The 16,025-nt window shown below is 39.1% G+C and overlaps 2 protein-coding genes across 3 annotated transcripts; both read right to left on the reverse strand.

The window, feature by feature from the left end:
- Positions 1-1,228: 1,228 nt before the first annotated feature.
- On the reverse strand, positions 1,229-4,586 carry LOC122651289 (mitochondrial inner membrane protease subunit 1). 2 transcript variants are annotated; one of them, XM_043844626.1, is made up of 5 exons: positions 4,452-4,586; positions 4,128-4,352; positions 3,571-3,672; positions 2,332-2,395; positions 1,229-1,679 (listed from the first exon to the last, which is right to left on the reverse strand). In XM_043844626.1, the coding sequence occupies exons 1-4, from the start codon at positions 4,584-4,586 to the stop codon at positions 2,351-2,353; spliced, it is 507 nt and encodes a 168-aa protein (XP_043700561.1). In that variant the 3' UTR covers positions 1,229-1,679; positions 2,332-2,350. The 2 variants fall into 2 exon arrangements, with proteins under 2 accessions (XP_043700561.1, XP_043700560.1); XM_043844625.1 differs by having other exon boundaries at positions 3,571-3,681.
- Positions 4,587-6,976: 2,390 nt separating this feature from the next.
- LOC122651097 lies at positions 6,977-7,417 on the reverse strand. The gene has a single exon (XM_043844429.1). It carries the CDS (start codon positions 7,415-7,417, stop codon positions 6,977-6,979), a length of 441 nt encoding a protein of 146 aa, XP_043700364.1.
- Between the last annotated feature and the right edge of the window lie 8,608 nt (positions 7,418-16,025).

Here is a 16,025-nt window from a genome sequence, read left to right on the forward strand (position 1 = left end):
CTAAGGTAATGCGTGGAAAGACAAGCACTGACACGGTTGCAGAAGTACCATCACAAGATAAACGAGAAACATAACAACGATGGAGTGATTATGCAACTTTGAAGGCTTGTTCTTCTGGTTCAGTTCTCTTCCATCACATTCCCATAAAATGGGAAAAGGCTCAGATGACGAACATGATTGCTTATTGGACCCGGTCGTGGCTCCTGCATGCATATGTTTGTGTTTTTGTAACATCTGTTGTGGGTTCACTCTCAAGTCTCGATCTTTGTGAATGCTTGAGTCGCGGCGGCGACATGTACCGTGGTGGAAAGATATCCTTGGCATTTCTTTCTTGAATTAACTGTGTAAATCGAAATGGTTAGATCCATGGCATTTCATATTTGAATCAACTGTGTAGTTTGAAATGGGTATGCCATTTTTTTTCACCTTTTCATCTCTCCTCTCCCCTCCCCTCTCGCCCCACGCCCCCCCCCCCCCAAAAAAAAAAACTTTGAAACTTTCACTAGAAGATACTTTTTGTTTTATTGGTAAAGTCACTAGAAGATACTTGTGCTATGTATTGTGGGATTTGGCTTCGCATCAAGCACAGTGTTTTCCATCCCTTCTAGGGAATTAAGTATTGAATTTTTTAACTAACGCCTACTTTATTGGCGGAAAATGAAATGCCGCTTTATTGTGGGATTTGGCTTCGCATCAAACACAGTATTTTCCATCTCCTTCACTAGTGGCTATTTCTGCCTTCTGGAAGGGTTATTTGACTGTTTTGCAAGTTCAGATGTACAGTAGACTAGCCTGAGAAGCTCATCTTCACCAACAGATGAACTTGCTCATGCTCCTGCTTAAGAAAAGTCTGTGGAATTGTTACAGGTGAGTTGCTCTGTTCAATCTGATCAGGTGAAGCTTGAAAACTGAAGATCCATCCCTTTATTTGTCTTACACTCTTAATCCTACCAAGCTCCAGTATGCTTTTAGCCCACAATAATCAACCCTTTCACTCTACCTACAAATATTTAATCAGGCTGTCCAGGTCTTTTACTTCTCTATTTCCATAAATTTCAACACTGAGTTTAAGTATCTGCAATGACAGGATTCTGGACTAGGTTTGCGCACCAAGCTAAGTGATCCTCATGCATGTCATTAGCATTTGTTTGGATCTCTAAGAGCCACTACTGGCACTTCCCCGATTTCTCCTTGGCCCAAATAAGTATATAATCAGAAAGTCCAACTCCACCAAGTAACCTTTCAATTCATCTTCAACAAAAGCAATTTATTCATGTGAGAACTGTTTAAACAAGTTTTCCCTATAGTGCAAAAATTCCGAGCAACAAAATGACAATAGGAGAAGAATCTTCAAAAATTGCAAAATTTTAGTTACAACATCAAAGTCAAGAATAATTGTCCGGAGGATTCTGGGAGTCTTAATTTTAAGAATTGAATTGTATATGAAGTCGAACCATAGTAAATCTGCAACCACTGGAGTATTGACTCTATTTCAGGAGTAGGATCTAAGAAGTGTGAAACAAAGAGAATTTCCAAAGATTTTTCTTTGTAGGCATTGGTATTGTACACTCAATAACTCTTGTTTCTTCCACCTGCTGGGGTTTGAAAATCAGCAAAAGAAGATATCTTCCTGCAGATTAAACTTCTGTTTCATCCAAATGCATCTGGCACATTTGGTCCTGGATTACAAGCAGAAAATTATGTTTCTAAAATTTCCAAGGGGCAAGAATGATTAATAAATCTTTAAAAATGTAATAACTTTATGATGAAAGAACTGATAAACATTGTAGAATAGCCTACAGAAACTAAAAGAGAAATTAAGGAGGCTAATGTAACTTACGATAAATTCTTGGTTAAGGGGATACCCCTTAACTAAGATGATGCAACGAGTGAGATAGCTTGCTAGTGTAAAAGAAAACAAGGGTACTTTCAACAGCCACACAAAGATGGAAGACTGTTCAAGAGAATTCAAAATCTCCAAACTGCCCAAGTTGGATAAAAGCTCAACAAATACTTTTGGTAATATCCTTTCATAATAAAGTATGCAAGGGCATTACTCAAGATGAGTAGTCCTACTTTAATGATAAACCACATAAGTAGATTCATGAACAACAAGAAATACCTAAAACAGTCATGTTATAAAACCATGAGCAACTTCTATAGACATCAAAAACCAATCATCACAAGCAAGTCCAAAGGCTATGAACTTTACATTCCCACAAAAAATGGCACATTTTTCTTTTCTGGATTTAAATAAACATTGATCAAGAGCTAAATCAAATATTAAAAAGAAAAAAAAACCAAACTAACAAGAAAGATATTAAAACATACCTTCAATGAATAATAACTGCTACTCTCCTTGTCCCAATGATCCAAAACCATCAGGTGGCCAAATCTAAAGACAGTAAAAGAAAGTATAAAGTAAGCTCTAACATATAAACTTAACATTTTATTCCGGCTGGAGGGATACGTAGCAAAATTTTAGTAATGAGAAAAGAATAAGCTAACTTGCAACAGAGTTTCCATTGCCAAATAGTTACTAGAGCAAGAAAATTTAGAATTTTGTAGAATCATATACCTGAAATTTATGGAACTCCAAAACATTGTCAACAAATAGAATTTCTGGATTGGTTAACAATGTGGGGCTGATTGTGTTTTACTGTTTTGATAGTTTTTCAGTTCATATTTAATCTGTTGATCACTTCCCTCTGTTTGCCTGTTTCAGTGCTGCCATGTGTTGATTATCATGAATGAATTGACACTTAAGAGTATAGCCTTGTAATGAAGATAACAGCAATTTAAGTAAGGGATTGTCTAATTGATACCTTGATAGGATTATTCAGAATTCGACTGCTTCTTTTAATTATCCCTTGTCTTATTACCAAAAGTTCTTAAAGTCGGTGATAAAAAAGGGTTTTTTTAAAAAAATTATTTGAAAGTGACATATCATTATGTCATTAGCAAGAGCTGTCATTGTTTTGCACAGTTTTCGAATACACATGTGAAAACAGAATTACCCTCATTGGGGAAAAAAAGTGTGTTATAGTAAAATGACAAAACAGTAAGGTTACAATTTATTCGACACCTTAAGTAGTATCAATAAGAAAATCCCTTTAAGTAATTTAAGAGAACACCTAACATAGCACTAATTTACCTGTTACTCATGTACTCCTGATAAACATGCTCAGCAAAATCCTCAAATATCTTACACAAAATTATATCTAGTTTCCAAAATAACAAAAGGGTAGAGTCAAGGACATTGTCTAGAATCATCAACTGTCATACCTAGAGCTCAATTTTATAGGTGACAAATTATTCACCCATACATTGGTACTGCGAGAATTAATAATCCAAATGACAAGTAATTCCGCAGTACATGAAGATGATCTGAAGTCATACTCAGAAGTAATTAAGTGGCATAATCTTAAATTTACATCCATAAAAATTAAAAATGGAGGCCTAAACTATTTTTCCATGGAGAAAGAAAAAAACTGTGATCAGCATTGGGGTGGAGGGTGGGGGTGGTCTCTGAATCCAAAATAAACAAGCTAACAAAGAAGCATAACTCACCCTGTAAAACGCTTTGCCTAGGAGCAGACCGTAAGGAACAGGCCCAAATTGCCGTGAATCATGCGAGGCATATATGTTATCCCCCTGAACCCAAACATGCCCCTTAGGCACCTACTCAACCACAATCAAAAAGTCATCTCGGAATCAAATACCATGAATGGGAACTTTGGGAGTCCAATAAATCGAAGGCCCAAAACAACGAATTCATGAAGAGAACAACTGATAACAAAATGATAAAACTAAAAAACAGAAAGCCTAACAAAATTCTGAAGCTAAAAAAAATAAAGAAACCATCTGGGAGGAGCTTTTGATGCATACAAATAATTAATAAAACATCATCCAAAAATCTAAAACCGCCATCTAAACCTATAGGACGCAGGAATAAGTGTTTACAAAACAAAACAAAAAAAACCGTTATCGATTGAAGAAAAATTCTCACTTTTTAGGGAAAACCAAACCTGAAAATTGTGCAAAAACAATACCTAGAAGGTCATCAAATGAAACAAAGACGAAATTAAGAGCATAACAATGAAAGCAGAAGTCAGAATCACACTTACAATGACGCTTTCGTATCTATCACTGATCTTGGGGTCGACGACGAAGGTGACACGATCGCCTTCCATACCCAAGACCCGCTTTGTAACAAGCTTTCTAGGGTTTTCAGGGGAGCGGACGAGAACAATGTCTCCAGGAGCCACCTTTTCTAAACGAGTCGATATTCGTTCCACCAAAATCACATCGCCCGTGATGTTCAAAGTGGGAAGCATACTAGGGCCGTGCACCTGCACCACCACCACCCAGTAATGAAGATTACCCATAAGAAATCATGGATAGGAGCTTCGAGAAGGGAAGACGAAGAAGAAGAAGAAGAAGGAGCGTACGAGGCAAGGGGTGCAGACGTAGGTGTTAGTGACGTGCAAGAAGCAGAGGAATTTAGCAACTATCAGCGTTCGATCCACTGCTTCCTTTGCTATGCTCTTCCATTGCGCCACCACAGTCCTCAGTCTACCACTCATCATCTATATTAAGCCCTGGAGGGGGAAAATTGGTTTACAAGATTTAGCAACTCCTTTTAGGGAACGAGGAGACCCAAATACCCATTTCAGGGTAACCAATCGCCCATTTAAAAAATAGAATGAGCCAAAGCATTTTTTAGTCTAATACATGTGACGAAAATTATGAAAAATAAACCATTGTTGGTTCTTCTTAGTCATTGTAGAAACTTTTCCCCATTCAAAGAACTACACAACTGTGGGCTACATGCTGACCTCATATAATGACAAGAAGCAAATCAGGCTTGTTGAGCTAAGGGACATTCAAGGAATGCATGCTCAACCGCCTCAACCACATCCCCACACCGAAGAATTAAGTTGGAAGCAACAATATTTCTCCTCTTGAGGTTTACCAAAACACCTAAAGAATTTAAACAAGCATTCCATAAAAAAGAACTAGATTTTAGGGGAGGAGGGGGGGGGCTTTAGAATTCCAGATAATATTCCAAACCTGCTTAGGGATACTTGAGATTCGCCTAGCTGAGCTTGATTGGATTGAGGCCATAGAAGAACCCAAACAGTAAGTAGATCTAATTGACAAAACACCCTTCGGATGAGGACCCCAACATAGGTGGTCATGCCCTCCTTTAGAGTTAAGAGGGATCCTAAGAATAGCCTCTACTTCGATAGGCTCAAAACTCCTCAATATATAAAACATCCATTGAGTAGAGGGAGAGATAAGGTCTGTCACCCACCAAAAATATCACAATCTGGAGGGCCTGCGGGAGTAAATTTTATATCTTGCAAGTAGAGACACCCAAGGGTCATTCTAAATCATAATAGATCTGCCGTTTGCCGCCACCCACAAGATCTCTTTCGCTAACATCTATCTGCTCTTCAAAATACTTTTCCAAGCCCAAGTGGGCGAAGTACCTGTTTGAGCCGAAAGAAATTCACTAGGGGAAAATAAATATTTCCAAACAGTCTTGACCAAAGAAGATCTGGCTTGTTCAGGCAATGCCAACCCAACGTAGCCAATAGAGTCTCATTTTGAATATTTTGGTCACGGAACCCATACCCTCTCTCAAGCTAGCTTTTGCAAGGAAACAACATCCCATCCAACCTAGTGGACTTTCATCTCTTGGTTCTTGATCCCACAAGAATCTAAATGCCTAAATCACAGTTAGTTGAGTATAAAAAAGCCTAAATTGAAAGAAAATCAATATATAATATGAGAGAGGGATAGCCGGATAGGTATGCTAGTGGTATACCAATACCATATGCGTCTGTATATCTCTTTTACATTTTGAAATGACTCCCTAATCCTTCAAAGAGAGGAAGAGAGAGATACACATATAGGGTGCTAGAATACGGTATATCGCTAGCATACCCATTCTTTTTCCATATAATAATATCGAATCAAGAGAGTTCTGTGTGGGGGAGCATGATCCTTATGTGTACATGGAAACAATGGGAACGTGTGTACGTAGTAGCATCATCAGCATCAACATGGCAGGCATTTCTACCATTCAGTTTCCCTTCCCACCCCACAATTGTGTTTGGGGTCTAGACATAGTGCACACGCTCCCCTACAAAGTATTATTCTTTAAGGGGGTTGTTCTCTGTGCCATAGTGCAGGCTGCATCCAGGCACATGGGGGTGGACACAATGATCACCCTGCTCCATGAGTAGTAGGCCAGTGTGCCAGAAGCTTCTCTCTCCCCATTCCTTATGTTGAAAACCAATTTGAGGTGTTTACTTTACCAAAACAAATTATTAGTGTTTTTGAGGTGTGCTACAAACTCTGATGGTTTCCTTATTGGCCCTTTTTATCTCTACTATCCATAAGACGACTCGTAGGAACATGTCAATTCTTCGGGAGAAAACTAGCAAATAGGGACTTGGATCTCGTGCAACTATGGCTGGAGCTGCACTGTGCAGCTCCAAAAACCACCCCAAATACAGGGGGGAGGTGACCATTTCACATGTAGGGCCCAGGTAGGATCCACCTGTGAAATGACCACCTTACCCCTGTTTTTACTGTCGTTTAGGGTGCTGCACTGCATAAGATCCTTTTCCAGAAAATAGCTGACAACATTGATGCGCTTACGATAAAATTACAGTTTAGCTCATCGTACCAGACGACGATATGACCGCTTAGACAAAGGATATTTTTGACATGTAAATTTTAATTTTGTTTGTCTTTCCACCAACGTTAAATCGACACGTAATTTTTTTTTTTTTGGTCAAATTTTGTTCTTCGTTCCCCAAAGTAACGAACGACATGACTTCATGGAAGCTCAAAACCCTGAAATCTTAACCTCTAAACCCTACACCTTGAGAATTTGAAATCCCCCATGGGAATCCTACCTACCGTGAGCAGCAGCAGCAGCAGCATGGAGTAGCTGCGGTCTTCAGCTTTGTCCTGGTTGTGGAAGCAAAGGAAGAGTTTCATCATCAAGAAACCGTGGCGATGACGACGAGGAGTTCCTGGCATTACTGAAGTCCTCCTGATCACGAGTTCGCATTCGAGCTGTTCGACGAAAAGCCAAAGCCAGAAGTCTCTTGCGTTTTCTATTGTAGGGTTTCTCCGGCTTCACAAGGTCTCTAATGTTGGAAGAAACAGCATCTGACAAGTTATTGAAGGACTTTGATTTGCCATTGTAGAACCTCGAAATACCTCTCCACACTGGAAGAACCTCTTCCAACGCTTCCATAGTGTCCAGCACTGTCCCATCCTTGTTGTAAGTGCTCTGCACCTCTTTCTCACCGGAATCTTCTCCGTCGCTGTTCTTCCCGATGGAAGAGGAAATCGATTCTTCTTGTTTCACTCCAACCTTCTTCAATGACAACATCTCCAGATAAAAACTGATAAAATTAAAGAGCTAGAGCTAGTGAGTTTTTGTGATTGTGAGTAGAAGATTAGTAACCAAATTTGGTGATCTTTTTATGATGAGGTTTTGGTTGCAAGGCCGCCTTGCCCTAAGGCCCTATGGGTTTGGGTTTGGGTTTGCACAATGGATCTTGAAGGGGTTTCAACTCAGTGGAAAACCTTTATTTCAACACTCACATTATTATCACGTTGGGTTTGTGCTCTCTCTCTCTCTCTGGGTTTTGTTTTCAATTCTTTTGCAGTGAATCAAAGCTGCACACTTGTAAGACAAGACTATAAACCACCAAAAGTTAGAATAGTACTATATATATATATATATATATACTCACTCGTCTTCCTCGGTAAAGAACTAAATGCAACTCAACTTGGGAATTGATGGGATACAAAGGGGTCAGATTAGCTGTTAAATCGGAATCTGGATAAACTAAGGTTTGGCTTCTAATGGAAGATTTTGGAACTTTGGATTAAGAATGAAAAGAAAGAAGGCAGACAAGATGAGATGAGATGAGATGAGATGAGATGAGATGAGATTGGATAGAAAAGAAAAGGTAATGTTACAACTAGACAATATAATTGAACCACCAACTGTGATTTGCTAGCTCGAACCGTTAGGGAAGGGCAACGTTTAATGAACCCATCCGGAATTAAAGGTGTCAATTTAGGACCCGAATATCAGATCTGGGTATATTTCATGTTTTTATGTTTAAATTTTATGACCTTAGTTTGATGTATTTGAGTGGTATTTTCTCTTATTGAATTTTCAGTTGATGGACCTTTAATTTTGTTAATTTCTATAAACTTGTTTAGTGATGGCACTAAAATCATATATGGATCATTTTGAGAATTTCCAATGTGATTTTAGGGAGTTTGAAGAAGTAAAATCATGAATTTCTTCGTAGTCTCACATTCTAAGTTGCTTAAGCAACACCCTAGTCTCATAATAGTGAAAAAAAAAAAAAATTCCATAACACTAATAATGAAATTATCTACCATTAAATTTCTTCTCCGTTTTTAACCATGCCTCTAGAACTATTTAGGAATCAGTCCTGTCGCATCTGTTAATAATTGAGATCGAGACCTAGATTTGATTGGTCCCGTTAATTAAATGGGACAGTTTTGGGATTGACATCTTTGGTACCAGTACCAGTACGGGCCAATCCTGAATACCAAGAAATGTTGTTGGAAAAACTTCTCCGATCTACTTCTTAGGAATCGAACATTTAGACCTCCCTATCTTATATCATGTTTGCTACTTTTTCACCCAAAAGCTCAAACCTCTAAGGAAGGACAACATCAATGTATATATCAACACAAAAAAAAAACTTTTTATAATTCATCAGTGGGATCAAAATTCCCTTATAAGCAAAAGGTAAGACCTGCATAAAAATCTGATAAAACTAGAACCCAAAATCATAACTAATTCATTAAATAGTCCTTCACTTTCACTTGTTTTCCAGATTAGTTTTCAGCAACTGTGAGGACATGAGATACATACGCAAGAGAAGGAGGAGTGAGAGGAAAAGGTATAAAAGAAGACCATATAATATATATAGTATGGGGTGCGGTTCTCTATGCTGCAGCGCAGCTTGCTGATCTTAGGCACATGGGAGTGGGCGCAATGACCACCTTGCCCCCCTGAACAGACTGTCCATGTGTCTGAGTGCAAGCTACGCTGCGGCACAGAAAACATTCTCCCATATATTATATAGCCCATTAACTTGGCCACAAGCTAAGCTCCGAGTGTGAGCAGCATGGATGGGTTGATTGATGATGGTTCTATTTTCTTTTTTTCGTACATTAATAGAAACAAATAATTTGGATGAATTATTACTTGGAGGAGGAGAATCGAATATCCAGAACCGCCAATTGATGATCAGATGAGCCAAAGTCTAAACTATACTATACTATATAGGCTCTAAAGTTTGAACCATATATGCATCAATCGATCACGGTCTCGGAAAACAATAGGGAGCAATAAATTGGTCAACCTCACGCCGCTGGCACAGTATAGTAGTAGGGCTAGGATTAATGTACCAGGCTACCAGCTGTTGTAACAGTTCGGCTCATACATGTTGTAGAATTATAATCCACTTGTTTGCTGGGTGAATCATGTGCTGTACCTGGACAACTGAATTATGTCAGGGTAATCTTGTCATTTTCGTATGGATAATGACAGTTTTTGAAAATGACATAATGATTCCTTCACCCATAGAGGGAGGGATCATTAATCACCATCGATCCTAGGTTTCACAAACCCTAATACAGTTTTAGTATTTTTCCAAAAGACCCTCGTGATGCCCTCTCCCGCCAACTTCCACCTTCCACCGTGGGTGAAGGAAAACTCTGTCATAATGACAAAGTCACTTTCACTAAAATAATTTTTGGTAATAAGATAAGGAGCAAAAAAGTAACGTTACATTCTTATTGACATGACTATAAGATTTTCCCTTTAAACTTCGTTTGTTTTGCCGAAAAATTTTATTTGAAAATTTTCACTTCAAAAAATTTAGATGTAAAATTTTAAATGTTGAAAAGTGTTCCAAAGAATACGGTTCAATATCGGTTTGCCTAGAAGATCGTTGAGGTGTCCCCACTGAGACACTGCTCAATACCAGGGGGTTTAGGAGATCGGTGAGGGGGTGCAAACTTATTATCACATCGGCTAGGGAGGGAGATCCTGAGCTAGTGATAAGAAGTAGTCTTGTCTACTTAGTATGGCGCATTTTAAAGTCTTGAGACTCATTGGACCAGAGAAGACAATATCATGCCAATAGAGGGGCTAGGTTGTTATAAAAACCCTGCTAGTCAATTTTGAACCAAATCAGACAGGACTTTCATTTCTCTTGGCACCAGTTTGGTTCATGAAATTCCATTAATTTCCCAAGCCAAGCCTTCAATTGCCTCTCTATGCTTATAAAGAGATGATGATGAAAATTCTTTGACTCTCTCTCTCTCTGGGAATCTTCATCTTTTTTTCACGGCAACCTATTTCGGAGAGGGGTGATCATCTCGGTGACTATTCATGGGTTTAGTGATTTTCAGGTTTAATGTTTCATGTTTTAAGGTTTCATTTTAGGGTTTAGGGTTTCAATTTGAATGTTATTTTTATGTGATATGATATATATGTATCAATTTTAATGTCAGAAGGATTCATCTCTAACTAGCTAGGTTTACCTTGGGGGCTAGAAGTCTCATGCTTTCAAGCTCCGGTAGCTAATAACTACTTAATGGGCTTAAAACTGATGGCCATAAATAATTTTTGGGAAAAAGTTCTCTGTCCGGGAGTGTGGCCTACACTAGCACTCCCATGAGTCTATCTCTCTCCTCCCAATGTGAAAAGACACCTCTGCCCCCTTGTTTTAAGGAAGAGAGAGATAGACACATGGGAGTGCTGGCGTAGGCCACACTCCCGTACAGAAAACTGCTTCCCATAATTTTTTAATGAATAGATGCTTATGAGGTTTGCACGCCTAGGAAAATTTGCGTTATGCTGCCGGCCTACCATCCTCCCATATATACAATGACTAGAGTAGTTTGTCTAAGGAAACTTTAGGTCATTAAACCATAGGAGTGGTTGTTAAAAATTATGAAAGTCAAAGTAGGGAAAAAGATTTCTATGACAACAGTGTGTAGTTTCCTGCACACGCCTTCTCACATCCTCGATCCTCTATGAACCTCATACTTTTTCTCTTCATTGAAATTTCTTCTTGAACGATTTGATTTCCCAGATCCCATCCCTTCATTGATGGGAAACTGCACTTTGATATCGTAGTGATCCTTTTCCTTCAACCATAGTCAAGGGAGAATCCCTTCATCCTGTTTCAGCTCGATATGATAAATATGTATCGGTTGAGAACAAAATCCATGGTGGTTAGTATAGCCAATGATCCATCGGAAGAAGTTCATTAAAAGAAAATAAACTTAGCTACAAAACATAATAACCAAAGTGTTTTTGGTGAAGAGAATCTAGTCATGGTGTCTCTATTCCCTCTCTACCCCTACCCCTGTGGTACAAAGTCCAAAATGCCTTGGGTACTATTCCAAGAGTTCCTGCATCCAACCACTAAGAGATTCTCTCTTCACCATAGGTGAAGGAAAACTCGATCAAATTGATTATTTTTTAGGGAAAAATTCTCCTCCATCATGGGCAGGTGGAAGGGAGATAAAAAATACATCCATCTAGAGTCATAAATGCTTTGCCTCCTATTATATTCTGTCGATAATACTCTCTCTCTCTCTCTCTATTCCCCAATACTCTGTACACACCATCTGAACCCTCGATATGATCAAGGGATTCTCCCTTCACCGTGGATGTGAAGAAAAACTGCCTCCATAGTCCATTCTTCATTTTAGAATTTAAGATGAAAAACACGTTCAGATGTGACTGCAAATGGAAATTTTTTTGCTGCTACCTAGGTTGCAGGATTGTTCATGCTACCAGGGTTTGCAGCCAAAGAAATGGAATAATTCACTTCCCCTCTAGGTTCATAAAAACCTATGAAGGTTTTTATATTTTCCAAAATACCCTTTTAGATTCCATTTCTTTGGCTGTGAACCAAGTAGCAACATGGTATGAGGTATCGGTATCAGTATTGGATGTCCGATACGGCCACCTGGCCGATATTGTATCAATGGATGGTATGGACAAGGGATAAATTAGTAAAAAAAATCTATTTTTTTTAGGGAAAACAAGGGAAAACTTATCTGGTACGGCTGATATTGTATCGATTTAAAAGGTGACCGATATCCAGTATGATACCGTGTACTAAAACCATTGGTAGGAGTAGGAGCAACAATCCTGTCACCGGGGTAGCAGCAAAATTTCGTCCCCTAGCTAAACTCACCAAGCCCAACCCATGAACCATCCCATTCCATTGCCGCCATACCTCAGATAAGGCATGGTAAACTTTTCCGAGTTAACCAGTCTCAACTCTTGGACTCTGCTGCCCGGGTTGCAGCCATGTACTTGCTGCTCCAATCATATGGGCTAATTTGGAATCCCTCAGGATATTTTGAAAAATACTAAAACCTAAGGGGTATTTAAATTTGTTCCTCAACTCTTAATTTTATTTAAAAAGTAAAAAATTAAAAAAAAAAAAAACAGAAGAAAAGAAAAACTCTTAACCCAAGAAACCATGATAAGTATGTAATCTTGTCAAAAAGTCTGAGATAGTCAGGTTTTAAGTCTTCATTTTCGAGGTCTGATTAATGAGTTCCCTATAGAACGGAGTTTCAGTTCAGAGAACAAGAAGAAGAAGAAAGAAGAAAGCATGCATCCACCTAAGTAAGAGTAGTACTGAATCCTGGATCCAGATTAGATCAGATCAGATCAGATCAGATCAGTTTACTGACATTACTGAGTCCCTCTCAGTCTGTCTTTCAATCAAAAAAAAAAAAACAACAAACACTGTTCTTTGATGTTGATGTTGTGTGTGAGTGATGTGTGTCACTTTTACCTGGGTTGTCGACTTCTCATTGGTCCATCCTACTTAATTCATCCCCACCAACCCAATCTCTTCTCAGTCTCACCCACTTTTAACCGGCAGACCGTTATAAACAAACATAAGATTTCAACAAAACCCCCCACACTCATCTCTTTCCCATCACTTCCTTCTCTCAATCCTCTTCTGCTTTTCCTACTGTCACTACTTCTCTTAACTGTTCAAGTGACGCATTCTGCAGTGAAACGAGTGACCTATCCATCCATCCATCCATCCATCCATGCCTCTTCAATTCAATTCCTCCCTCTTCTCGTTTTACTTTAAGAAGTCTTCCATCTACTATTAAAAGTTGTTGTTGTTGTTGTTGTTGTTGATGATCGATGATGATGAGAAGAAGACCCAGCAGCAGCAGCAGGTCTCTCACCTTTCTTCCTTGTGAACTCCTCTTTGATATCTTCCTCCGTTTAGACGTTAAGTCCATTTGTTACCTAAGACTTGTTTCCAAGTTCATCAACTGGTTAACCAGAAACCCTAGTTTCATCAAATCCCATCGTCTTAAAGCCAAACCTGAACTTATCATTCAAGCTTCTGGTGTCACCTTTGATCCAAAAAGAAAGATCAAAGATGACCCATTCTTTTTCTTAAACCTCTCTACTGAAACCAAAACTTACTTCAAAGGTCACCCTTTAACTTGTTTCCATTACGTCCGTGTAGCTTCCTCTCTACACGGTCTTCTCCTTCTTGAAGAATCTTTCCCTTCAACTCACTTCAGACACTATATTTTAAACCCAGCAACAGGTGAGATCAAACAATTACCACCCATTGAGCTTGGTTTCTTCGATGATACAACTCATCTCTGTGCTTTGGGTTACCATTCTGGAACTGGAGAATATAAGGTGATGTGTCTTATCTCTCGTTGGTTTGAGCTTGAGAATCGTAGACATATCGTGTGTGAAGTTTTCACGTTAGGGAAAGATTATCACTGGAGGACGGCTAGAAACCGTCCTCCACATTCTTATTGTGATGGACCGCGTAGGTATCCACCTGTACTTGGGAATGATTCGCTTCACTACGTGGCGCATTGTAGCAACCAACGGTATGAGCAGTGGAGGAGAAAGCAACCTAGAGCTGCTTCTCCTAACTACTTTGATGGGTTCATACTTTCTCTGGACGTGAATGCTGAGTGGTTCCAGAAGACCCCACATCCGTATTGTGAGAGTGGGGTCTACTCGTTGATGGAGATGGACGGTCGGCTTTGTTTTGCGAATCATATTGTATCAGGTGGTATTACACATAGTTTGGAGCTCTGGACACTCACTGATTTCGCCAATAAGAAGAGACCGATATGGACAAGAGAGAAGAACGTTGGGTTGCTGTGGATTGAGTCTCCTTTGGTTTATCCGTTATCGAAGTTCGCCAATGAGGTGATGCCACTTGGGTTTGTTGAAGGTGAGATGATATTGTGGTGGCCGGAGGAGCGACGGTTGTTCCTGTTTAACTTGGAGAGTGGAGGGTTTAGGAGGATTCAAGGTCAGGAGAATGAATCTGGTCCGTTAATTATTCCTTCGGGTTACCAGTTCGACCAGGTGTTCCACCCTACACATGCAAGCATGGTTCCTCGTCTTCACGTTAACACACTGGTCCGAATCCCACCTTGGTCTGGTCCATTAAATCTGTATTAGTTGGTCTAAGTGGTCGTCTGTGTCTTTGACTCTTTGGTGGGGGTTTTTTTTGGTGATGATGAATCTGGTCCGTTAATTTGGAACCTGTGAGCTATACCTCTACGTCAAAATAATATAGCTTATAATACATCTGAAATATTTCTAACAATCATGTTAGATAATGATTAAAGAAGTTTCCATTTTGTGTTTGATTTGATCACTTTTCATTCCCTTTATTTATTTCCCTTGCAACCAAATGGAGCCAAATAAATTACATTAAGTGATGATAATATCCCAACAGAGCAGAATGACAATTTTGCGAAATGCAAAGGGAAAGAAAAATTACACACACACAAGACAAGATTTATGAGGTTCACCCCCAGAAGGAAGGCTACATCCACGGCCGAGCAATAGAACGAATCCACTATTTTTGTGAAGCAAATTCAAACCCTCACTGTCTTATCTCTCATAGAGATAACTACAATTTGCCAAACAGAAAAAAAAAAAAAAAAAAAAAAAAAAAAAGAGATGACTACATAAATAAGAAAACCCTAGCCCACAAAGTACAAAACTACCCCTAGACCCACCCAGTCTGATTCGGACCTAAACCAACATACGACGAAATACATATCAAATCGAAGATCTCGACGAGCTCTACAAGGGCCTATGGCACTGGTGTATGTACTTTTTGACCATTCTGATGCTTTTCGAAGGCGAAACGGCCTGCCAAAGAGTCATCACAACAATTTCTAAACTGAGATAAGGTTTCACCAAATAACAACTCTGATTTCAATTGGATGCCTGGATGAAGAGTATGGATCGATTACAACTTACAACAAAACCTAGACGAATTAATCTAATAAATTAAATCTGGCACCAGCTGAGGGGAGACTTTAGTTGGATGCCTGGATGAAGAGTATGGATCGATTACAACTTACAAGAAAACCTAGACGAATTAATCAAATAAATTAAATCTGGCACCAGCTGAGGAGAGACTTCGAGGGAAATAAGATCAATCAACTTCTATGCCATTGGCATTTAATCAATTCATTTGATGGTATACTTCATTGCAGGCTCTGATCCAGATAAGTAAGGTGGTTAGTCTGAAGTCTGCCAGGGATAAGCCTGGGCTTTTTTCGCATGTGAGGGTGGTCTCACACTCTGGCAAACCTTTTCTTGTTTTAAGTTTGATGGATCATTTGAGTTTTCTTTCATAAATTCATTTATGCTTGTTTAAGGAACTTGTAGAGGAATTATGGTTTGATATTTTTGTTTCTGGTCAGTTCAAGAGCTAGCTTAGCTCATTCCTTGCAAAGGTCTCTCATTAGGAGGATGGATCATACTAATGGAAAAATCTGTAACAACAATGTAGATCAAAGATCAATCACCATGCATTCTTGCCCCATTAATATAAGTAAAACTGACCCTTAAAAAGAGACTTCACAGCAGTAGTAACTTTCCAATAGAA

This window comes from Telopea speciosissima, chromosome 2 (assembly GCF_018873765.1).
Source record: "Telopea speciosissima isolate NSW1024214 ecotype Mountain lineage chromosome 2, Tspe_v1, whole genome shotgun sequence".
Lineage (NCBI taxonomy): Eukaryota > Viridiplantae > Streptophyta > Magnoliopsida > Proteales > Proteaceae > Telopea > Telopea speciosissima.

Bases quoted from the DNA above. Each gene is read 5' to 3' on its own strand.
- LOC122651097 (XM_043844429.1), bottom strand. From the start codon at position 7,417: ATGTTGTCATTGAAGAAGGTTGGAGTGAAACAAGAAGAATCGATTTCC.
- LOC122651289 (XM_043844625.1), bottom strand. From the start codon at position 4,586: ATGAGTGGTAGACTGAGGACTGTGGTGGCGCAATGGAAGAGCATAGCA. The intron at 4,353-4,451 runs GTACGCTCCTTC...GTGGTGGTGCAG, and splicing joins ACGTCTGCACCCCTTGCCTC to GTGCACGGCCCTAGTATGCT. The intron at 3,682-4,127 runs GTAAGTGTGATT...GTGGTTGAGTAG, and splicing joins ATAGATACGAAAGCGTCATT to GTGCCTAAGGGGCATGTTTG.